Source organism: Sturnus vulgaris, chromosome 3 (genome assembly GCF_052056855.1).
Source record: "Sturnus vulgaris isolate bStuVul1 chromosome 3, bStuVul1.hap1, whole genome shotgun sequence".
NCBI lineage: Eukaryota > Metazoa > Chordata > Aves > Passeriformes > Sturnidae > Sturnus > Sturnus vulgaris.
Genome location: NC_142245.1, coordinates 71172497 through 71196697, shown reverse-complemented (window position 1 = coordinate 71196697; position 24201 = coordinate 71172497). Strand labels below are relative to the sequence as shown.

At 45.3% G+C, this 24201-nt stretch overlaps 1 protein-coding gene across 2 annotated transcripts in view; it reads right to left on the bottom strand.

The window, feature by feature from the left end:
* The window catches only part of SCML4 (Scm polycomb group protein like 4), a 42489-nt gene extending 20430 nt beyond the window's left edge, over nucleotides 1-22059 (bottom strand). For both annotated transcript variants that reach the window (XM_088162840.1, XM_014887875.2), the window contains exons 1-4: nucleotides 21859-22059; nucleotides 13405-13534; nucleotides 10699-10899; nucleotides 7330-7524 (exon numbers count right to left, since the gene is read on the bottom strand). In XM_088162840.1, the coding sequence (XP_088018966.1) occupies nucleotides 7330-7524; nucleotides 10699-10899; nucleotides 13405-13534; nucleotides 21859-22059 (727 nt within the window). The remainder of the gene's footprint in view (nucleotides 1-7329; nucleotides 7525-10698; nucleotides 10900-13404; nucleotides 13535-21858) is intronic.
* Between the last annotated feature and the right edge of the window lie 2142 nt (nucleotides 22060-24201).

The window sequence follows — 24201 nt, the reverse complement described above, 5'->3', positions numbered from 1 at the left end:
TAGCACAGCAATGGTTCTGCAATGGCAGAAGGAGATGGGAGAGGCTGTGATCGATCTTTTCAGTTTCCAGCTTCCAGCAGTAGCTAGAGGGTTTTTTTGTCAAGGTAGTTCATAATGCACTCTGCATCCCTATAAATCAGCATTGATAGAAGTCACAAAAAAGCTGTATACAGAATAGACTAGATGAAAATTACTGTGTTATTTGAAAATTTCAAGGTATTCTGTACTGTGATTCTCTGCAGGTGAAGTACTTAGTGCATTTCTGTTTTGCTACCACCATGATGAATATCCCTGAATCATACTGCTTAGTAGTGGCTTAAAATATTTAACAGTAATTTTTTTATTGTTTGAAAAACAAATAATTTGAGATACAAGAAGTGAGATGTCTACAGCAAAATGCAGTGACTGCAAAATAAGCTGTTTGCTCATTATTAAATATAATAATCTCATCCAGAAATTAGGTAGAATAGTACATATAAAGCATGAGCCTGTGCATGTGTTTGCATGCAGCTTTAAGATCTTTTATAAAGTCTTTGCTTCATTTCTCCCTGCCCAGTGCTCCTGCTCTGCTGAACTTTCTCATATTTCTTGTGCTATATAAGTACAACATGTATGAGCCCTGAAGTCTTAGTTCCCCTTCACAAAACCTTTATTTTTCTGTCTTCTCTGCTTCTACTTCTGACATCCCTGGCTGACCTCAATCCCAGCACCTAGGAACTCACCAATTCCCCTTTGTTGAGCCTTTTTATCCCCTCCTCTTTCCATGATCCTACAGAGCCAGTTTCCCTCCACATCATTGTGCTGCACTGTGCCATGCTGCTGAGGAGCAGGGCTTACCCTGGGACCCCATCCTAGGACTCATCCCCAGCCTCATTTCATTTTCCTTACATCTGTCTTCTCCATCAAGCCACTGCCACCATTTTGTTTAAGTCACTTCTGTAACCTTTTCTCTTCCTGGAGGAACCCACCATAAAGCACCTGATTTCCCAAGTCACAATTTGCAGCTTATTTTCAGTCAGAGGATGTACATCACTTGCCCAGCTGCTGGAGGTGCAACTCCTTGCCTTGCACCCTTACCTTGCCCACTGCTAACCATGGCCAGCACAAACACCAAACTGCACGTCACCACCAACAATTTGCTTCTGGTGCTCTCTTAATTGCTTTAATCCCCTGCTTTGCACTCATTTTGCCAACAGATTAATGTTCTTCAGGCAGATGCTGTGTGTTACTACTTTATGAAAGGCATTTTGATGTATTCTGTATAATTACTGCAAACAAATAAATCCTAAGGAACTGGGGAGCGCTGTTGATTAAACAGTGGCCAAGACTTTTCAAGAAAAAACAGTGGATGTTTTATTTCCATGGAAATGGAAATGCCACTGTGTGTGGGTTTCCATTTGTTTTGTAGTGAACAGGGAAAGGATAGAAAGAAACAGAAGGTAGATAAAGACAGATAAGGGAGGGAAGACAATAAAAGGCTAAAAAAGAGAGCAACATGAGGAAGGTAAAAAACTGAGATGGAAAACTGAAGAACATCCAAGCAAAAATCAATAATTTCTCATTAAAAAAATTCTGAATCTTGTTTGAAGCCTGTCACATTGAAGCAACCTAAACACCAGATTCCCTTTCCCCACTCTCAGCTGTCTCTGCTTTCTGCCATGGAGGTGCAAGCCCAGGCCTGGCCATAGGCACCACGTACCAGGCACTCCCAGAAGCAAGGGCCCTCTCACCCAGATTCACAAGCAGAAGTTCCCCTTTCTTCCAAAACCTCTCTTGTTTTATCTTTTACTTAATGAGTGCTGGATCTTGAGGTTCACCTTTTTTCCCACTCACATCTTTGAAAAACCAAGTGAGTCCTATTGGCTTATGCTTGCAGCACTTGCATAGGTTTCCCATCACCAGTTGTGGTTTGTGGCCTGCTCATCTGACTGCTTGAAATACTGATATATTGGATCACAGGTATTTGGATCAATATTTTAAAAGTTTAAGAATATAAATTCCTTTTTCAACTTTAATTTAAGCTATTTAAAATAAAAGCCTAGACTACTAACTTCAGATATCTCCATATTATAGCTCTAGGGAAAGGTTTTACCCAGCTGAAACAAAGTTAAAGCTAAACCTGGAGCTAAAACAGAGTAACAATCACATGATTTACCTGAGTAGGGCCCTGAAAGCGTCCATGCTTAATCCACATAACTCTGCTTGTAAAGCTTGAATTAAATGCATATACCCAGAGGTATTCTTTTCTATAGTGGATATGATCTCATCCATCATGTTTTATGCATTTATGCCCATCATTTCATCCACTTTCCTTATGCATACTCTTTGATATGGAGAAATAAAGCATCCTTAAATTCTATTTCATAGCTTGGCTCTTTTCTAATGTCCATGGCTGCAGCCCAGGCAATATCCAGCACTGCTGGTGTCTGTGCCGTGGCACTGAGCACATCTTGGGCTGAAGGACAAAAGAGCCTTTGGCTTTTCCTTATTCACTGCTGAGAGCAGAGTGCCTACCCCTCCAGGGGTAACTTTTGAAAAGGGATGAACTTTCTTGCACCCCCTCAAGTCAGTGAAGGTAAAACAGCCCAGCAGAATGTGGGAAGGAGGATTTCCCTTGGGCTGGCTGCTGAAGGGATGTCTGCTTACAGCTTCATTGCTTAGCATCCACAAAGAGATACGATTTCATAAACTTAAAGGAAGAGAAAGAGAATCTTCATTTGTGAGTTAGCAAACAGTAATCTCACAACTTAAAGGTCAGAAAGTTCAATTTAATAAATTTTGCCAATTCTATATAGTCCAGGCAAAATACATCACAGCTGAATTTTCTCTCTTCCATCCATCCCTTATTTTTCTTCCTGCCAGGATTAGTGTACATTTTATTAGTTTCTTCTGATCTAGCCTTAAAGGGTCTGAATGGTAAAGTCTCTGCTACCACCCTTATGAAACCCCCCCACAGGAGCACTAGGCTGACTATTTTCTTTCAACCCCCTGCCTTTACTTCCTGTCCTTTGGACCATCCTGAACTGTTCCTGTCCCTCTGCTGGGTTGCAACATGCAGCTCCAGCTCCAGCTGCCCCTCCTTCAGCTCTGCCACAGAGTTACCACCCCAAAAACATCGTTTCAGGAAGCCAGTCCTTGGAATGGTGGGAAGGAGAGAAGGAAGGAAGGAAGGAAGGAAGGAAGGAAGGAAGGAAGGAAGGAAGGAAGGAAGGAAGGAAGGAAGGAAGGAAGGAAGGAAGGAAGGAAGGAAGGAAGGAAGGAAGGAAGGAAGGAAGGAAGGAAGGAAGGAAGGAAGGAAGGAAGGAAGGAAGGAAGGAAGGAAGGAAGGAAGGAAGGAAGGAAGGAAGGAAGGAAGGAAGGAAGGAAGGAAATTATCCCAGCCTTTATCAACTGTACTGCAGGCTCTGCCATCAATCCAAAAGCCTCAAAGACAATATAAACTTTTTATATTATACTTTGTTGTGGCTGGATGTCTCTGCTCCCTCTTTAAGAGTGACCTTAATGTTTTATTTATTGTTTAAAGGATAATGATCATGGTAGAGGAATATATGAGGCAATAAATGGCCTTTGCAGGTAATTAAATGCTGAGGACCTCTGAAGCTATTGATAGCCATAAAAGCCATTTATTCTGAGTGTGCTGAGAAGCCAGGAGCACTGTTCCTCATAGCATGCAACAAGACAAGATTAAACAAGTCATAGTACTAGAAAGGGGAAAGACAACATTTTTCTTATCCTCTGAGGGCTTCAAACTTCTGAGCTGCTGTTTATTTGGTGCTTGCAACAGAAAATATTGATTGTAATAATATGTGGTTTTCTATCATATTATTCTTTTTTTCCTAGCTGGTTTTGAAGGGCTTTGCACATGTTGGGAAGAATTATTGCTCTCCTTCGACACATAAATAAAGGCACAGCAGGGAAGAGTGGCTCGCCCACATAGTCAGTGGGAAAGTGTCTTATAAAAATGCAGTTCCCAGGCCAGTGTCTTGCCTACTTAGTCACACTCCTATTGTGCATTGTTATTGTGCTTGCCATACCAGCTTTTCAAGGGCTTGTGGATAGGAAGAGCCCACCTTCCTACAGAGGCACTAGGTGTCCTGCTGTGCTTCTGCTCCATATAGATCCCTACTTCCAGTCAGTGTCACGAGAAGAGAAGCTGTTCTCCCATGGATAGTGGTAGGGAACTCCATATGGTATATATGTTTCCAAATTTGTCTTGGCCATGTGAAGATCAGCAAGGCTGGGGACCTTATTCACAAACCTTCCTATCTTCCCCCATGATAAAAATACCACCGAAGTTCTTGCATAAAGTTTTGCTGCAGCCACATGCAGCCATGCTCTATACGGAGACATCAATTGTCTAACAGCACAAAACAGCCAAACCCCAAGGTTTGGGACAGAAAGAGCAAGAAAAGGATTGACTGAAAGGGAAAGTAGATGTTTATCAAACTTCATGCTTCCCACATAAGAGAAACTTCTTGCTTTCTTGTACTGAACACGAGATTTGCCAGAAGTTTTTTAGCAAACATAGTTTCCTTTGAAGAATAATCTAGTATCTCATAGGTGAATGTCAACAGCATGTAGGTGTCCTAGAAATGTACCTTTCATATGCTCCCATCCAAGCCTCCATTAGCTGAGCATGAGATAAATCATGAAATCTGAATGCAGAGTGGAGGCACTTCACAGAATCTCTGTTGGCTTCCCATCGCTTAGGGAAGTGCCTAAGTGCCCCTGCCTCACTTCACAGAGTTTTCTGCACAGGTCCCCCAAGTCTTGCCATCATCTTAGCTCCAGTTGCTCTGCTGTTCCCGTGTAAAATTTTGGGGTGCAGGTCCAGAGGTGCTTTGAACCCAGGTGCTGTGGTGACAGGTAACATCTCAGGATTTGCTGTAATGCAGACCAGAAGCTGGGCATTTCCCAGATGAAGGCTTGGGAGTCGTCCCACAGCTGCTCCCCACAGATCACTCCCATGAGCCAGAAAGTCCCTTCACAGCTGATAAAGAGCCCTGGGGAATGTCCCATGTGAGCCATGAGACAGGTGAGAGGCCTTGGCAAGGCAGGCAGAGCATGGGGCTCAGGTGCAGGGAGAGTAATTCACAGCCAGCAAGGCTCTTTGCAGAGGCCAGCTCTAGGCACAGCCTGATGAGTGTGCACTTCCTAGGCATGTAAAACACAGTTGTAGGTGATAGATGCATATGTCAACAAATCCCACCTGGCCTGTACACAGCCATTAGCATCTGGCAGCTTGCTGTGAGCACAGGTGAATTATGGCTTAGGGGCATGTGCTTTGGGGCAAGGTTAAAAGGTGGCTCCTGTATGGGGTAGGTGGATTAATATGACTGGACACGATGCTGGCTTCTCCTCTCCCTTCTGCCAGTGTAAATCAAGAGTAACTGCACCAAAGTCAATACATGGATTAGATTCATCGGTGCAAAGGGGCTGAAAAGCACATGATTTTAAAAGAAAGGACATCTCAATCATAAGATGGGGAACAGAAGCAATGAAAAGTGTGGCTGCTTTGCATGGCTTCCTGTCGTTCTTTTTTATGGTCCTGCTCCTTTCATGTGAGTTTTATCCCAACAGGTGCCCCCACAGACTCATCTGCAGCACAGCTCCTCCTTTTCATTGCACTGTGGGAAACTGTCTCTGCTCTGTGTAGCAGAGGAGCCTTCGTGCTGACCTTGCTGCAGAGAGATGCTGGAAGGAGATTTAGGCAATGCAGCATTAAACACAGACTCAGTGCCTCAATCCAACCTGGCCTTCCAGGGGTGGAGCACCCACGGCTTCTCCTGGCAACCTATTTCAGTCCCTCACCACTCTTACAGTAAAGAATTTCTTCCTCATAGCTAATCTAAACCTACCTGACTAGCCCAGGCTGCCCAGCCCATGCTGCTTCTGGGAGGCTATTGACTGCACACACACACCCCCCACCCCACAGTGGGAGACCCAGGAAAGAAGCCTTGCCTACACCCACATCTCTTGTCTAGTTTGAGGGAAAAATAGTGTTTTGCTCATCAGTGTTTGGGGACATCAAGTGAGGATGGTGTCAGGGACATCTGCATTGGAATTTTGTGGGAAGGGAGATGCTTAGTGTCACAGCAACCGTAAAAACTCTGGTTGTGGAATTGCCTTCTCTCACACATAGCCCTGCCGTGAGAAAGTAAATGCAAATGTACATGCAAATTAAAATGCAAATGAAAACGCAAATGCCAGGCCTCCTGGGCTGGACTCGCTCGGTGCTACAGAAATCCCTTGACCTCTCAGAAGCATTCAGCTGGCTGCAAATGTCCTAGCAGAGAGGAAAGAAAAATACTGCTTTCCAGAAAGGCTCCTGCCTTTCTTCCCCTATGTGTAACAGTGGCAGCTGGATTTCTTTGTACAAAAAGATGATTTCTGCACCGTGTGCACAGCCTTCTCCCTGCTTTAGTGAGCAAAGCGCACACTGAGGGTATTCTTGGTGAACAAGTAATTCAAAAGTCATGATTGTGGACACTAAAACTCTTTTCTCTCATCTGCCAGCATGGATCTGCCATTAAACTGAATGAGAGATAGTGTTCTCCCCAAACACCTACAGTGTTGTTAATAAAAGAAAATGAAAAATAATTTAAGTCAGGAGGAAGCCTGCAGGTGAAATGAAGGCTCATGCCCATAATTTACATCTTTCTTTTTTTCTAAACTAGTTTTGCAATGCCATGGTAAGACCCCAGTGCAGCTTTCCAGCCTCTGATTGCAGATGGGGCTACAGGCATGTTCCAGCTCCATGGGGGCTGTGTGGGGCCAGCACCCTGTCCCAGAACGTGAGCAAGAAGGAAGCTCAGGAGTGCTTCCATATGGGAGACCAGGTGCCCCTCAGGACCACCACCATCCTTGGATGCATCTGCCTCATGCCACAGCTCCTCCAGCCTTTGCCCCACATGGTCAAGCACTAAGACAGGGATCTTGCTGGTCCCAGAAGGTTTTAAGCTAGGAGAAACATCCCTGCAAGTAGCAAAGCAAACCACTTAGCAGTTACAGCTCATTTAGGTTTATACTCACAGATGGAGGTGGCAGATCGGGATCCACGCTGTCTGTGCTACAGATATTAATATGTGCCTTAGGTTTGTGCTAACATAACATGCTGGTCCAAAACTTCTCTCAACGTGGTGGTTCTCACCTGAGCACCTCCTCTACAGCCACTGGGAAAACCCCACAAGTAAGCTCACTGCCTCCCTCTGGAAAGGTCCCACAGAGCCCTGCAGTTCCCCGTGACACACAGCAGAGCACCAAAAAAAACCAGATAGTAATTTCTTCAGCTGTATTAGATTCTGAGTCTGAGATGATCAAGCAGCCTACCTGCCTCCATCTGTCTGTTTTCATACCCCTCTGGGCTGTCTGTCACAGCACTGTGCTGCTGGAAAGGCTGGTTGCTGAAGAGATTGTCACACAGCAGGCTGCGACACAGCTTCTTCAGGAAGCGCAGGACATACCCGATGCTGTTCACCACCAGCAGGCTCTGGAAATGCTGCTTCCCCTCAAAAGAAGCTGAAACTGGAAAGAAAAACAGGAGCTATTCAATACCTGTGGATGCGTGGCACAAGGGAGAATGAGAGCAGGGGAAATAATTTTATTCAAGTATTTGCATGTCTTAAAATATTTTGGAAAATTACCCTACCTGAGGCACACATCAAAATAGAGGAGCTTAAGGAGCTGAGTTTGTGTGATCTAGATCACCTTCCCCCTGGAGAGCTGAAAGATGCTGACTGGCATGGCCAGCAGTACAAGGTTTTCTAATATATGCATCCATCTGAAAATTGTATCGTGTGATAAGAAGGAGGCAATTATGATACCTTGGTCTAAGGAAGGAGAAAGACAGTGATCTGCAGTGATCACCAATAATGATGGGCTGTTAGGCTGACTTCAGCAGTACCCAAGGTTTTAAAAGATAATGGGGAGATAAGAATTAAAGGCATGGTTGTGAATGAATGAAAAGTACCAGGATTGTACTGAAGAGAGAGGTAACAGCTGAATCACTGATCTTTATTTACTGAGTTAACTGCATTTATAGGCAGTTGAATGTTGGCAGTTGTGGTCTATCCAGAATTCAGTAAAGAATGAAAAATCTTTCATTAAATTGGAAATGATTGCATACAAGAAGTGGGTCAAGAAATGACAAGAGGGTTTACTGGCAGGAGACCACAAGTCCCAGAGAGAAACCAGCAACAGTCTGTGCTGGCACAAAAAAATTTTGTGGAGGCTGTAAGCTGGCAAACATCATCAGTGGAGAAAAGGACTGGGAGATTGACTGATTTTGACTTCTGTGATAGTAAAAATGATTAAAAAAACAAATCTGGAAAATAAACAGAAATTCATAGTTCATTGAAGAGGCTCAAAAAAAAACTGATGGGAAAAGAAATGATAATGCAGGCTTACTAGATGCCTATAAAACACCAAGGTGACACAGTCATGAAAAACTCAGATGTATTTCCAGAAGGTGTGGAACAAAACATTTCCAAGAGAGAAAATGGACAGTTAAAGGCACTAAACAAAGTTCTGGAGAAACCTGAGATGGATTGATGGGCATCATTTTGGTCACCAAGGCCGAAGAAGGGTGAATTCACACTTGCAGAATTGCAGAGGCAGACCGCACTGATGTTTGGGGAACAGAAATTTTCCCTGTGGCACTGCAGCCATCACCATCCTGCTATGTGGGACCATGGCAAACCACCTGCACTCCTTTCACTGACCCAGTGATCTTCCTCACCTGAAAGGAACTGTGTATTTCAGCCTAGCAGGATGAGGCTGGCTCTGTTCGAAACACATCTAAGGGTAAGAACAGAGCAATTAAAATTCCTGCATAAACCTATCAGGGGATATATTTAGCCAGGAATCAAAAAGGGCATAAAGTCTCAGCCATGGGAGGGGGGAAGGGGTCAACACAGACCCACCGGGATCAGTTGTAGCAAGACACATTCAATTTCTACAGGTTTGCAGGGAGGACAACATGATATGGCTGCCTGAACACTTCCACCTGGAAGGTTCTTTCCCAATCTTACAGTGTCCTATCACTACTAACAAGAAAAAATTGCAACATTAAACTTATAATTCTGGGGATAACTTCCCAGATTTCCTGTTGGCCTGAGCTGCTGTGAGGGATCATGCTCCACAGCTGGTTGAGCATCTGTGAGCCAAGCCATGGGAAGACTGGAAAATGACAAAACTCATCTGTGCTGCTGGGAGTGAGGTGCAATTGCAGAGCCACACCACGACTAGGAGGCCATTCACCCCTCTTTGATGACTAGAAGAAGCATGAAATTGGGAGAAATGTTAACCAGGTGCTTTTAGTTCAGGTGAAGCTGAAGCTGAAGCTGAGCCAGCTCAGAGGAACTGAGACCAAGGAGTTTGGCAGGCTTGGTGCATAATATGACTCTCCTGATTGTAATGAAAATCATATATGTAGCACAGAACTAGGCAAAAATGAAGCTTTGCACTGAATTGCTTCAGTCTTGTGTTTCTGTGAACAAGTCTGGATCATTTTCAGAGTATTTCTGATGTCCCTTAGGGAAGGCACACCTGTGATTACAGAGAACTCGAGGAGAGGGAAGCAGCATGATTTATATGCTGCACAGAGGGCCAGAGCCTAGGCTCCCACACAAGAAGGTCCCAGTGGCACAGCTGAGCATCTGCAGTCCCTGCGAAACTGATTGGACTTGCAATCCTTGGCTTTGTGTTCGTGCCTGACTCATCTGCAGCAGCTCATTGGAGAGTGCTGTTCCCATATTCCCATCATTGTTTCGTTCCCACTGCATCCCATATGCCAAAAGAATGTTGTGACACAAAACTCTTGCTGTGATAGAAGAAAAGTTCATGTTCACGCTGAGAACCAGGCCAGGGGATTCATCGTGGGACACGGGAGTTTCATCAGGACACAGCAAGAAGTGCCACTGCGGGAAGATGAGGAGCTGCTGGAAAGCTCCCCTTTGATTCTCTCTGAAATATTGGTGTAGACTGTGTGCAGTCCTGCTGCATGGGGAATTGCTGGGGACTTCTGCAATTCCTGCAGTGGAGAGCAGGTTTGGCTCATGAACTGCGGGCAGGGGACGCACCAGCAGCTAAACTCCATAAAAGCTGTCCTTTCAAGAAACACAAAATCATAGAATTAGAAAGATTTTGGCTGGAAGGGACATTTACAGGTCACTTCGTCCAACCCTCCTGCAATGAGCAGGGACATCTTCAGCTAGCACAGGCTGCTCCAAGACCCATCCAACCTGACCTTGAATATCTCTGAGTTTGGGGCATCCACCACCTCTCTAGGCAACCTGTTCCACAGTTTTGCCACCCTCATCACACGAGGCATGCATGTGTACTTGTGGTGCAATGTGTGCCATGAAGTGGGCTGGCATTGCTGCCCATCCTTGAACAGCTGCATGAAAGCAGCTCCCAGCCCTGGCCCCAGCACTGCTCCAAAGAGTGACAAGAGGCAGACTCTGCAGTGCATGTTCCTCACCTGAAGCACCACTGCAATACCCATTACAGTGGGTAATTCTTTCATCTGACACCAAGGTGATTCCTGCAGCAGCTCATTTTAAAGACATAAGTGATATTCAAAGCTGGTTGCCATCCCACTGATGGGAACAGGACATCCAGGGCAGTCAGGATTGGGGAACATGTTAAGACTTCAAGCACTCCTCTACTGGCCACAAGCCCCTTACAAACGTGCTTTACCTGACACCATCTCGCCTCCATAGCCCTGCCTGATGAGGGAGAAGACCACCTTCTGCTGCAGTGCACAGTCGATGCAGGCTTGCACTGCTTGCTGCAGGGCCACCGCCGGCCGCTCCGGGCCAAAGTGCTCTGGCAGCTGCTGCACCTTTTTTCTGTCGAGGTACGGCCCCAGGTTCGCTTGTTTGTTGACATAAATGCAGACTGTAGACATGAAATCCCAACAAGGTTATTACAAAATGGTCCTGAGAGCATCCTAGGAAATGCTAGCATTCTACATTTCTATTAATTTCCCAAGTTCTTCCTTCGCTGGTGAATTGTTGCCATTTGTGATGGCAGAGCCAGGCTTTCTTGTGCTAATGACTCACTGCCAGTGCAAAGGAAACTGAATTTAGGTCTAGCTCAGTGTCGTGCCTGGGGTTTGCTCTCTTGAGTCTACCTTGTCCGTGCAACTTGTGACCAGAAAAATGTGGTGAGAGTTCAGAACACTGACTACCAGTGGTGACTTAAGCAGCAAGGAGGGAATGCCAGCCTGAGGTGTGTTTTCAGGTTGTTTATTTATTTTCCTCTGTTTTTAGACTGGTTCATTGAGACCTGCTGTGAGAAGCACTGCTCTAAGATGACTTTTGGAAAGGCTTTGGATCCTTGCTTCTTCTGACTCTGATGCAGCTGTAATTTCTGGAGGGTTGTGTTGCACAGTGCCATGGCAGAGAATCTGGCCTCTGTGAGCTTCCTAACCCTCCACGTCCAACCTAACACTCTACAAACTGCATCAAGTTGAGGGAAACTGTACATGGTGTGCAGTGCTGCATTTTGGGGCTGCAGCAACATGACTGTGCCACACAGGGGTCTGTGAGCGAGTCTGCCCCAGCCTCTCCACAGCCAAGCCCTGCATGCCTACTCTCATAAGCTGCAAAGGCAGTTTTTCTACAACAGCCAAAGCAATAGCCAAAAAAATGAGTGCTCTCCTCACTACCATGAACTTATTCTAAGCTTGGCTGAGGCTAACTGCATCTCAGGGGAAGCAGGGATAGCGCTGTGGTAACTAAGGGCGACTAAGACACAGCCTAAAGTCAGGCTAAAGTGAGACATATTATAATAGCTGGCTGAGTGTGCTCGAGCTGTCATCTCTCAAACAATATAACATTATCTTCTGACAGAAATCAGATATGTGACAAAAAAACGCCATCAAGCAGAGTGGAGGACATGATGACAGCTGTGTAAAGTTGGAAATAATTTACAGTTTGCATCACCATAATGAAAATCTAGTGCAACTGTCACAGTGCACTCTGCTCCCCCATCTCGCAGGGACCAGCAGAAGGGGCTCAAGCACTACATCCTGGGTAAACAGGAGGATAATAGCAAACATACTTATCATTATACCACTTCACACCTTCCAAATGCCAAACAAACAAAGGGATAGTGCACTGAAAATACAGCAGCAGCATGCAGGAATTGCAGGGGGATGTCAGAGCGCAGCTTTCCCAGACTGCCACACCTTGACAAATCTGCAGAATGTAGTTTTTGCGTGACAATCCACTGCTTTTGTCAGGGCTCAGCTGTGGGAGGGACTCTGCAGCTTGCAGGCAATGTGCTGAGTCCCCCAATGAGGAGCCAGGGTCCCTACAGTCCTTGCAAAGCAGAGAGGGAGGTAAAAGCTGAGTTGAGCTTCCCTTCATCTCCTGCCAGCCCTGCTCTGATGGGGACCTGCATGCACTGTTGGGAGGATGCTGGGAGGGAAGGTGCCAGTGGAATGAGGATGGGCACAGGCATGGGGCACTGCCTGAGTAAACCACTGAGCCTGAAATGACCCATGGACCTCCTGCCTTTGCAGCCACCCTAATGGTCTGGCAGGGCTGGTGGACTATGCCCCCCTATCCTGCTCCAAAATCAGCCCTGGGCACACCTCTCAGGGCACTTCCATCCACTCAGCTGGTGTTTGCCAAGTGCTTTGCAGACTTTGCATGTGAAGGGATAAATGAGAATAAAATATATTATTGTCATTGTCTCTAGGTTTAGTATCATTCTGCCACCAGAGCAGATGGAAAACTTCTCCTCTGTGCATCCCAGCTAAGAAATAATGGGATTTATGTGTTGTGTTTAGATTCAAATGTTATCTAATCCATTCCTCTGCTGAAATCTCAGGGTAAATCAGCTGTCTTGTTGATTTTCTTCTCATTTACAACACTTTAAAAGACTTGACCTATGTCACTTCTGACAATACAAACAAAAATAAAGAGTAAGGCTGTGTCTTCCGATTACATTTGGAAATGACCACCCCTGCTGCTGTGATAAGGCACTGGGATTTTTGTGCTGGTAGCCCTGCCTACAGTCAGACCATGGCTCCTCCGTTCCTCTCACCACAGCTGTAACAGATGCTTCATGTTCACACGGGGATTTAGGGTGGTCATTGCAGCATATTAGATGGGGTAAGAAGGTTAAGTATAAAATGGACCATTCATGGGTTTTTGATGTTCACATTTCGAGAGGAATGGAACTGACATCTCCACTAAACTCAACACATGGCAGTCAAAATACAATGTTGCAGGATAACTCTGCTCCTTGTCACTGGTCCCTAGACTAATCTGCAAGCACCCAATTTTCATGAGCTCCCCCCTTCTGGAAAGCCCAGCATCTGGCTGTGACATCTGGCTGTCAGCCCGCGGCTCCTGCTCACCCCGTGGTCAAGGAGCACTTGAAGCTGAGTACCTGTGAGAGCCTGTGGGGTGTCCGAGTCGGGAACCGTAGCTGCATCCTGGGGGATTGAACTAATATCGGGCTCCGGCGTGCTTCTCGGCGGAGAGATTGCTAAAGGAGTCATCAGCACACGAGATTTCAGCTGAAAAAAAATAATGGAAGTATACACAAGATATTCCAATTTTATTCTATGTATGTCACGCCCCATGAACTTGCACTCATTAGCAATCTGCTATTGCATCACTTTCTCCAGGCCAGAAGACCCATCCTGCTCCCAGGAGGATGCTGCAGCCTGAAGCCTGACTGATTTGCAGCAGGCAGCAACGCCTTAAGCTACAGGATGCAAATATTATGCCACCCACCGGGTAGTTATTTACACCTGAGCAAATTGAGCCTAACACTCCAACAAATCAGCGCAATGGCATTTTACGACCCATTTCATGTGGGTGTAAACAATGCTCCACAACTCAGAAACATGGGGTCTTTAACTGCAATAATTTAGGGCCAAATTCTGCTCTTAGTTGCAGGGGTGTAAATCTTGTATAAATCCAGTGGCACCAAGAGGCTACTCTGGGCTGACACCCATGTAAATAAGCTCACACTGTGGTCCAGATTGTGTTATTACCCGCTAGTAAATACAAACTGCTGCACTGTTGCACCCAGTGTTCTTTCTGACCTGCAGCCCAGCTTGGAGAAGAGAAACATGATGTGAATTTATGGTACAATATCACTATGTCTTTATGCTGCCAGTACCTGGCAACATCTCACCTGATGATCAAGTCCCCATATTTTAAAAAGATTGATGTGATGGATGTGACCTGAAGGTACCACTCTTGTTTTTCCTTTTGCTAGGAAGGGAAGTAGGGGGAAAGCAGAGAGCCAAGCACACAGCTTGCTGGTTTCTATATTTACATGTCCTACACCAAAGTGTTCTTCTGACAGGTATTTCTTTCCTGTTGTTGTTTTTCAGTGGACAATATATAAAGTATAAAGCAGAAATGAAGTCAGACCACTGCCTGCAAACCAAACCGTGAGCAATCCCTGGTGGAGAGTAGAAGTTGTTTTGGATGGAGATTTTTGTTTTCTATGACTATGAATTACAAATTTCTAAAATAATGGTCGCTGTTTCAGTATAACGGTAAAACCAGATACCTGGGGAAAGGAGAGGGAAGTATGTAGGATTTAGGGACCTCTAAGAGAGTTTTTACCACCACCTCCCCTGGGGCAGGCCAAATTCTTTTATTTCCTGTCTGAAAGAGGGAAAAAATATTCAATAGGTGTATCTGAGACAAGCTTTGCATTTGTCATCCTGCTATATGGCAGTTGTAGAGTATGAGGACCCTGAGCTGGCCCCTGGCTAGTGCCATTTCTCACTTGCCTGTGTTGTCCTGTTTTTGTAGAGCTTTGCCTTCAGATTGGGATCAAGAATGACCAGTGACAAAGTGCTGTCAGTTTGTTTTCACAGAATCACTGACTATGCTGACTTGGAAGGGACCCACAAGGATCATCAAGGCCCTGCACAGGACCATCCCCTACAGTCACATCATGTGCCTGAGAGCATTGTCCAAATCCTTTTGAACTCTGTCAGGCTTGGTGCTGTGACCACTTCCCTGAGGAGACTGTTCCTGTGCCCAGCCATCCTCTGGGGAGAGAACCATTTCCTGATATCAAACCTAAACTTCCCCTGGCACAACTTCCTGCCATTCCCTTAGGTTCTGTTGCTGCTCACCAGAGAGAAGAGATCAGTGTCTGCCCCTCCTTTTCCCATCATGAGGAAGTTGTAGACTGCCATGAGCTCTTCCCTCAGTCTCCACCAGACTGAACAGACCAAGTGACCTCAGGCATTCCTCATCCAGCTTCCCCTCAAGGCCCTTCACCATCTTTGTTGTCCTCCTTTAGATGCTCTCCAATAGTTTAATATCTCTCTATACTGCGGCACCCCAAAACTGCCCCCAGCACTCGAGGTGAGGCTGCCCCAGTGCAGAGTAGAGCAGGACAATCTCCTCCCTTGCCTGGCTGGTGTTGCTGTGTTTGATGCACCCCAGGACACCACTGGCCCTCCTGGCTGCCAGGGCACTGCTGACTCATGTTCCACTTGCCATCAACCAGGATTCCCAGGTCCCTTTCCAAGGTGCTGCTTTCCAGCCTCTCAGTCCCCAGTCTGTCTGTACATCCAGAGTTGTCCCATCCCAGATGCAGATTCCAGCACTTTCCCTCATTTAACCTCATATGGTTGGTGATTGCCCAGTCCTCTCGTTTGCCAAGGTCTCTCTGCTGGGCCTCCCTGCCCTGGAGAGTGTCAACAGCTCCTTCCAGTTTTGTGTCATCTGTGACCTTGCTTAGTATCCCTTCCAGTCCTGCATCCAAGTAATTTATGAAGATATTGAAGAGCACAGGGCTGAGGATGGAGCCCTGGGAGAAACCTATCAGTGACAGGTCACCAGGCCAATGTCACCCCACTCCCTGTAACCCTTTGTGTCTGACTGGTGAGCCAGTTGCTCACCCATGGCATGATGTGTTTATCCAGCTGTGTGCCTGACATTTTGTCCAGAAGGATACTGTGAGAGAGAGTATTGAAAGCTTTACTGACTGGGAAGAGAACAGAGTTTAAAAAATCAAGGTCTCTATCCAGTCCAGGATTTATTCCATGTACAAAGGTAAGAAGCAGCATGATTTACTACGTTCTGTAGAAATATGTAAATTATTCACTTTTCCATTGCAAAGTGAGCTGGCAAAGTGAAACTTTGGGTAGCCCCTATGGCTTCTGGGCTCTTTTTTGATCACACACACATATATAAATATACAAAGAATATATATATACATATGTGCATTTCTACATACTCTACATTTATATAAAATAAATATATAAAGAGAGAGAGATGTGCATATATACTTGTATGTATAGAATCACAAAATCATTCAGGTTGGAAAAGACCTCTAAGATCATCGAATCCAATCATTCCCTAACATTGCCAGGACCACTACTACACCATGTCCCTAAACACCTGCACTTGAACACTTCCAGGGACAGTGCTTCCACTACTTTTCTTGTTCCAATGCTTGAACATCCTTTTAGTAAAGAAATTTTTCCAAACATGCCATCTAAACCCCTCCTAGCACACCTTGAGGCCATTTCCCTTTTCTCTGTTGCTGGTTGTCTGGGAGAAGAAACTGACCCCACCTGGCTATGCCCTCCTGTCATGTGGCTGTAGAGAGCAATAAGGTCAGCCCCGAGCCTCCTTTTCTCCAGGCTCAACAGCCCCAGCCCCCTCAGCTGCTCCTCCTAAGACTGATGGTCCAGACCCTTCACTAGCTTTGTTGTCCTTCTCTGGACAGGCTCTAGCAGCTCGTGTTGTCACACTTACACTTCTCTACAAAGATATTATTTTTCAGACAGTACCCCTGAAAAATTCTGCTTCACTTGTGTGTTGGCTCCTTAATATCTTTACTAGCTCACATTCCTGGTGTCCCAAACAGAGGCACAAAATTCCCCTCTTCAGCCCCTGAGCCTCCTGAGTGTGTGCTGCTCTACCAACACTGTGCACTGCCTCACCAGCACCATTAGACCTTTTTCTCCTCCTAGATCTTGGAGACCCAGGCAGGCTTACATTCAAGAGCAAACAGAGGGCAAGGCTTGTGTAAACTCTGTAGTGTGGAAGCCCCTTCTTGGCAGTTTCCCGTTTTAGTGAACAATTTACTGCAAAATTAATTGCAACAAAATGTGCTCTACAGCCTCTGGATACAGATAAATTTTATTAGGGGTAATAGAGAACTGGCCTTTGTTAGATCAAAATAAAACAATGCTTGATTAGTGCAAGAGACAGTACACTAAGCAAACAGCAGCTTAGTTACCTCCTGGCCACTGAAACCCTGAGTAGTCCCTGAATATAATGAAGTGTAAATCTCAAAGGATTCCATTTAAAGATATCTTTTCTTGGATTGTATCTTCTCTATTGAAAAGCCAACCCAACAACCAGCTGACTGACTGAGAGCTTGCCAGTAGAAATCACATATGTGTGAGAGACAAAAAAAGCAGTGAAGAAGAGGGAAGGAGAAAGAGAAAAGGAGACAGAGGAAATCTGTCAGAGCACATTGGGAAATCCTTGTGGTAAGGCATTTGAATCAGCTTTTGACTATCAAATGTCATAAGTTTTAATATGTGCAGTGTGAGATGTAAATGTGGTTGCTTTAAAACAAGGTCTACAAAAAAAACTCTCCACTCTTATGGACTTTCTACCATGGAATTGAAATCAGAGAAAGCTGATCGGGGATTTTGGGTAGGAAATAACTGTGTCTACTTCATCAAAGTCACCATGCATTAGATGCAGAAAGAGTGGGCTTTTGTGCCATCATGCTGGCTACAAGTTTGTTTGAGTATGCAGTGGCTGGGGATGGGGAGGATTCTGCTGAGTCCTGGAGTTTTCATTACAATTTGCACACCTCTCCAGAGAAGTCAGGATTCATTTGGTATTTATGTCATTCCCACCAAAAAAATGGAAGATGGTGAAGAACATTTGCCAGGCAACTTTTTTTTTTCATTTCTGAAAAATATCTCTGCCAGCTTGTATAATAAAATACATGGGAAAGAAACACGATGAACCACAATATAATCTCTCCCTGCAGTTTTCTCAAACCACTTAGATGCAGGCTCTCATTTTTATGGCTCCCTGTTTCCCTGTACCAGTTGTCCCTTGTCCTGAAAAAACAATTGCTAAAAAAGGCTGGGATTCACCCCATTCCCATGAGCCTTTGTCCTTCCAGAGAGGAAGGCAGAGGCACCTCCTGGCAATGAGAGCTTTTGCTGCTGGAGAGAGAACCATCTCCAGCCCCTGCAAATGTGCAGTAAGGTGGGTGTCTGAGCCAGCCTGGTCCTGCCCTGTGGACTTCTGATGGCTGGACAAATGGTTGCCATTAAACTTACACCAGGGAAGCACAGAGCTTCTGAGCACAGGTTTTGGGGTCCGTGGCTCCATGCATTTGGCTGTGAGTGAGGAGACTCAGAATAACACAAGCCCAGTCACTAAGGGTGAGAGGGGAGGTCAGATGGCAAAGGGAAACACAGCCCAAGGTCTTTCCCACCTTTTCTTCTTGTGTCATGCAATAGCTTTCTTCTGCACAGCAAATGATGCAAACGAGTCTGCACACAGCCTCCTACACCCCATCAGCATTTCACAGTGAATGAGGCAGGTAACCTTGGCAGGAGTGCATACAACCTTGAAATTCAAGGCTGTATCATAGGACAGGTGAATAAACAGGACTCTTTAAGGTTGTCTGTGCAATGTCATTCCCAATGTGTACAGATCCTGACTGCTTATTTGTCATCATTAGTATTGACTTCTAGGGCAGCAGGGGAACCTACACCCCGTAATGGAATCTGTCACTCCACACGGGTGGCTCTGGCTGCCCACCCCACCTGGCAGGAACTTGCAAGGTCCTGGCTGATCTGGGCTGGGGTCACTTCCCCGGGTGGGAGCTGCTCTGGGTGCACAGAGGGACAAATGGCCCTCGAGCTGCTCAAAGGGGGCCATGGCTTTGTTGCTGTCTGGGATGGTCCCTGCTGCAGAGCTGCCCCAGGCACGTGTCCCTCCAATGTCCTCTAACACGGCAAATCCCTGCAGGATGCTAACAAACCCTTCCCTTGTACAGGCTTTCTAGGCAGCTCTTCTGGGCTGCTCTCACTCACAGCCAGAGAAATAAAACCCATCCATCTACTAACCTCCCCCCCGGCTGCCAGAATAGGCTTTTTCCCAGAGATTTAGACAATCAGAGAGAATATTGGATTTTGGGGAAATGTAACGTTTTATGGCAAATAGCTCTACATAAGGTACAAAACAGTTTTTGGAAAAACAGCTGATGAAATTTTATAGCCAAAGCTGTGAAAAAATAAACAGGATAGCAAGGAAAAGACTTTTCTTGGTGATGAAGTGTGATGAAATGTCATTTCAGGAAGACACAGATATTTGCTTTAATATCAATGAAAACAGGCAATGGGTCACCTGTCTATAAAGACCATGTGATTGAAAATGTCTGTTATTCACATCTCGGTCAAAATAAATTTAAATCTAGGCCGTAAATTCCTAGTTTCTTAAAAATTCAGAAGTATTTTTCCATCTGTTCTGTAATAATTCAGCTCTCTGGTTGCTATAAAGAATTTGGTCGTCTGCCATTTGGGCAGGGAGTCATTTTTTAAAATGCATTTAAGTCTCGTGGTATCTGAAAGTCATACAATTATGGAGCTAATTAAATCAAGCTAGAGTTCCCCATCAAAAAATGCAATCTTTGACTCACGCTGGGGAGGTGCTTTGGGTGGAGAGGGGTTCACTTCAGCTGAGCACAGAGCGTACAGAGGCGCCTCATGGAAAACGTTGCTGTGGTGTACAAATCCTACAGTGCAAATCCACAGCACCAGGCCAGATGCCACAGGTGCTGCAGCTCAGGAGTGTCAGCTCCATCCACCTAAGCCACTGGCAATAAAAGAATGCCCTTTTATGTGCCACATTCACCAAGAACCTCATCTTAGACCCACTGCCGAAGGAGGGACGCTGTTGCTTCCTTGCTATGTGCCTGGGGCAAGGAGGAGTGTGTGGTACCCAGTCAGGGAGAAATCTTCCCTTTGGAAAAGGAGGGGGACAGAGCAATCAAATGCTTAGCCACGCAGATCCAAAGCTCAGTTTTACTACATCATTTCCAGGAATTTGTCTACCACTTCTCCCATTTATATGTGGTGGTTGGTGAGAGACTTTTTCCAGGTGGATGGGTGCATGTGGGACAGAACAGAACATATTCCCCAGCCTTTTTTTTTTTTTTTTTTTTTTGGTCAAATTACAAATCAAATGTAAATGCATGGGCAAGAAATGGAGGTCACCAAGGCAAGAAGGGATGGGATCTGAAAAACGTTGCATACAAGGTCATTGTGGTATTTGGCAAATCACTCGATCTCAAACCTCAAACCCAAATTCAGCACATCTCCAAAGTATTATTGTCCAGACTGGATGGTTTTGATCTGAAGAGTCTACAAGTCACCCAGCCTTACTGATGAACTAAATTACTTGAAATAAATAAATATAATAAATAATAAACTTTAAATAAGAAATACCTCAAGTAAAGCAATTCAGATGTTTCCGTCCTGGAGTTTTATCCTGATATGGAAGTGAAAAAATTAAAAGTATTTCCATATCCCACATTTTACAAAACACTTGAAAATATTGGAGCTCTATTTAGCACTACTGTTAGACAGAGGTTAGGGGAAGGGAGGAAGAAGGTCTGGCAGGAGGTGAAAAGGAGAGAAAGGTAAAGATGAGGGTAGGCTGCCCTAGATTAAGCTCAAATCCAAGGATTACAAGAATCAAACAACTGGTCCCTGTGTCCAGAGCTCAGCCATGCATGGAATGTTGCTGTCTCCTATGAACCAGGAGGGATCTATGGAAGAGCCAGGCAACATCCCAGACAAGACCTTCTCCAGGGAAGGCTGGGTCAGCCTTATGCAAACCCTGATTGTTTTATTCACTTTTCTGTCTTGACACCATGAACTCAAGCATCTCTGATTTTTGAACAGTCAGCAATTTGCCCTCCTGCATGCTGTACCAGTGCCCATTCAAAACAAGGAACAGGAATAGCAAACATGCACAGTGCCCTGAGCTGGCTGGGGACAGAGACAGAGGCATTTACAGAGCAATCTGCTGAACACAAGACCCCTTACTAAGCTGTAGCCTGATTTCACTCCCCAGAACAAATTCTCCTTCCCTCAGGACCACAGTCCCCTTTTTGCCAGGTGTGAGGCATTCCAGTGGCACTGCTCCCACTGGTGCTGAGCCCACTGGAGTGGTGTGGTGGGAGAGACCCAGCCTGGCAGCAGCATTGGAAGGGCTTGAGGCACCGGGGGTTCCTGTCTTTCTTTAGTTCTGCCTTTGTCCCAGGGTTGCACAGAGAGCTGGGCAGTGAGCAGGCAAATAAAGGGAAATCAAATTATTTTTCTCAAATGCCCCATTTTTCTTTTTTCCTTTGGAAAGCAGCTTTCCCCCCACCTCTGTTTATCTCCACTCTCCTGTATTCCTTTCCTTCTCTGTTCAGTTTGTTCAATTTCTAATCACTGTTAGTGAGAGAGAAGAAAGTGACAAAAGATGTGCAGCCATCCCACACAACATTGTGGAAAACATTTTCAAACAGACCAAATTAAAATAACTTTAACCTTTGGGAAAATATACATGGTGTGGTTCTTGAAGTGTCCTGACCTGGACTCAATGATCCTGATGGGTCCCCTTCAACTTAGAATACTCTATGATTCCGTGATTTTTTTTTTCACCAACTCAGGTAGAAGAGAAACCATCTCCTCTTGTTTTTTTTTCTTTTGCTTTGCATTGCTCTGCCCCATACTTGCAAAATTTTTCCTCTGTTCCTGCATTTCAGCTGAAATTCTAGAAGAAAATGTATGAAGACCAACAGGAGGTGTAAAAGTCATGCATCTACCTTGTGCCCAGGTTTTCTCCCTCTCTTCTTTGGGATCTTCACGACTGGCAGAGCACCAGCTGGTGCTGAGAAGAGGTTGTGAACAGCCATTTTGATGGGGGCTGGCTGCAGTGGGGGTCTCCCTCGCTTCTTCCCTGCCATCCTGGGGGACTGCATCTCCCCAGCAGCCAGGCTAGGGTCCAGGCACGGTGGGTGGCTCATCTGCCCTAAGGAGACAAAAAAACCAAGCAAACCAGCTCTTTATTTAATTTTCATTTTAGGGTCTTTTTAATCTGAAGGCAGTTCTCTCAATGCTGTCATTTTCCACCTTACTGTTGCTCACAAAGAAGCAAGAAACACACAGTGGATGTATGACCTTGGGTGGGATTCACCTGGCCACAGCCTTATCTTCACCTGACCACAAAACCCTTATCCTTCCTGTTTCTCTCTCCTGACCATGAGTACAGTAGAGGGAGTTGCTCAGCTGGTGAGGCTTCTGTTGCAGATATCCAATAGGTGAATTCCACAGCCTTGGGAATACCACCTCAACCCTGCATCTTGCAGATGAGTGTGATGAAAGCTCGAGTTTGCAGCCATCGGTCAGAGGTGGGGTTTGGAGTAGATGATCTTCTAAAGTTCCTGCCAACCTGTTTTTTTCCCAGAAATTTGGTTCTGCAAATCCTGCTTCACCTCAGAAGTACTACCAGTACTGGAATGGACTTCTCTTCACCCACAGCAGTCCTGAGTGAGGAGGCTGGGCTGGGCCACGAGGCTGCCAGCACAAGGTAGCCATGATAGAGGGTGATTGCCAAACATTTCCTCTCTGCAATTTTATAACATCTGTTACCACGCATGTTAGTAGTGAGCTTTTGGATGCACTCCATGAACGCAGTTACTTCACCACAACTCCATGCAGCTGCTGAAGTTGAGCAGGGGTAATGGAGTGGAATCTGGTCCATTTTTCCTCTGCCCAGATTTTAATAAAGAAAACAAATGTACAACCATACACACAATACCAAGGGAATATATAGCATCCTTCACAGCTTCTAGTAAGGGTCACCTACAAACAAAGGTTAATTTAAAAAAAAACCTGCAGTAGAAATATGTTTGTTTTCAAATGTTGTTTTGTCCAGGCATTTTATTTCCTGCATATGGGCAGAATAGTAGTCCCAGTCCTGCCTGCATACATTGGTAGACACAAAGGTCTAAGCAATTCTCATACTTTTATGATAAGCCAATGTTGTTAAAATTGTGCTCCCTCAGGCCAGTGATAATGGAAGACTCCCTGTTTTCTGGGGTTTTTTCACAGAGCAGGCTCACAGCTCTCTCAGCTTCAGAGAAAACCTAAAGATGTGGTTCAAGAGCATCCTCTATATAAAGCAAATTAAGGTTTGTTTATTACTACAAACAACTACAATTTAAAAAAATCTATAAACTATAAAATCTACACATTTTTCAGAGCACTTCAAATTTCACAGTTTCAAAACTCAGTGTGATCAGAGCCTGATGTTGCTGGGAATGAAATCAGGATTGCTCAGTCACATAGTGGGAAGGGTATCACTTGATAGGGGCCTCTGGTGACAAGTATCTGCAGCTGGGGGCTTCTTTGTTTCAAGGGCAAGTATGTTATGCCTAGTTAAAGCTCTGCAAATGTGACTAACCAAAAAGAAACCTGCTTTTATGGTATTATCCACTCTGTAGTTTACACAATCTCCTGTATGATAGAAAAATAGAGCCCTACCCTCCAGTAAATGCATTTATTTGCAATGTGTTAAAACCTGCATGCTTTCAGTAACGCTTGGGGTATCTGCTCTGTTCAGATAGTTCCACTATACATGATGGGAAAACTCTCTTACTATATATGATGCCTAAAACTCTCATACTGAATGTCAAACATCAGAGCAGAGCAAACTTGCAGTGCCTGATTTACTGCATTGCCCAGAGCCACTGTAGTTGTGCTCACTCTCCAGGCACTCTCAGCCAGCTTGGGAACCCCATGGAAACCTCCCTGGGGCTCTGATTTTTACCAAAGAAAAGTCTCAAGTGACTGCAGAGAGTGTCCTTCCAGGGTTAAAATCATCAGGCTTGCCACAGCAGGAGTTAAATGGAAAGGCCCAGCTTCTCCTGAGCATCACTGCTTTCCTTCTGTCTTCAGCAGTGTTTATTTTCCTCCCTGCAGTGCTTTCTGACGGACACCCTCGGTGCCTCTTCCACCTCCCAAAACAAAACATTCCCAGGATCTTACATTACAGGCTGTGTGTCGGCAGGGAATTCAGCAGGGAAAGGAAATGCAACAATTACACTGGATTTGGCTCCAAAACACACTGAAAGCCCAGTGCTGCAGGCTCTGCATTTTGGTCTGCT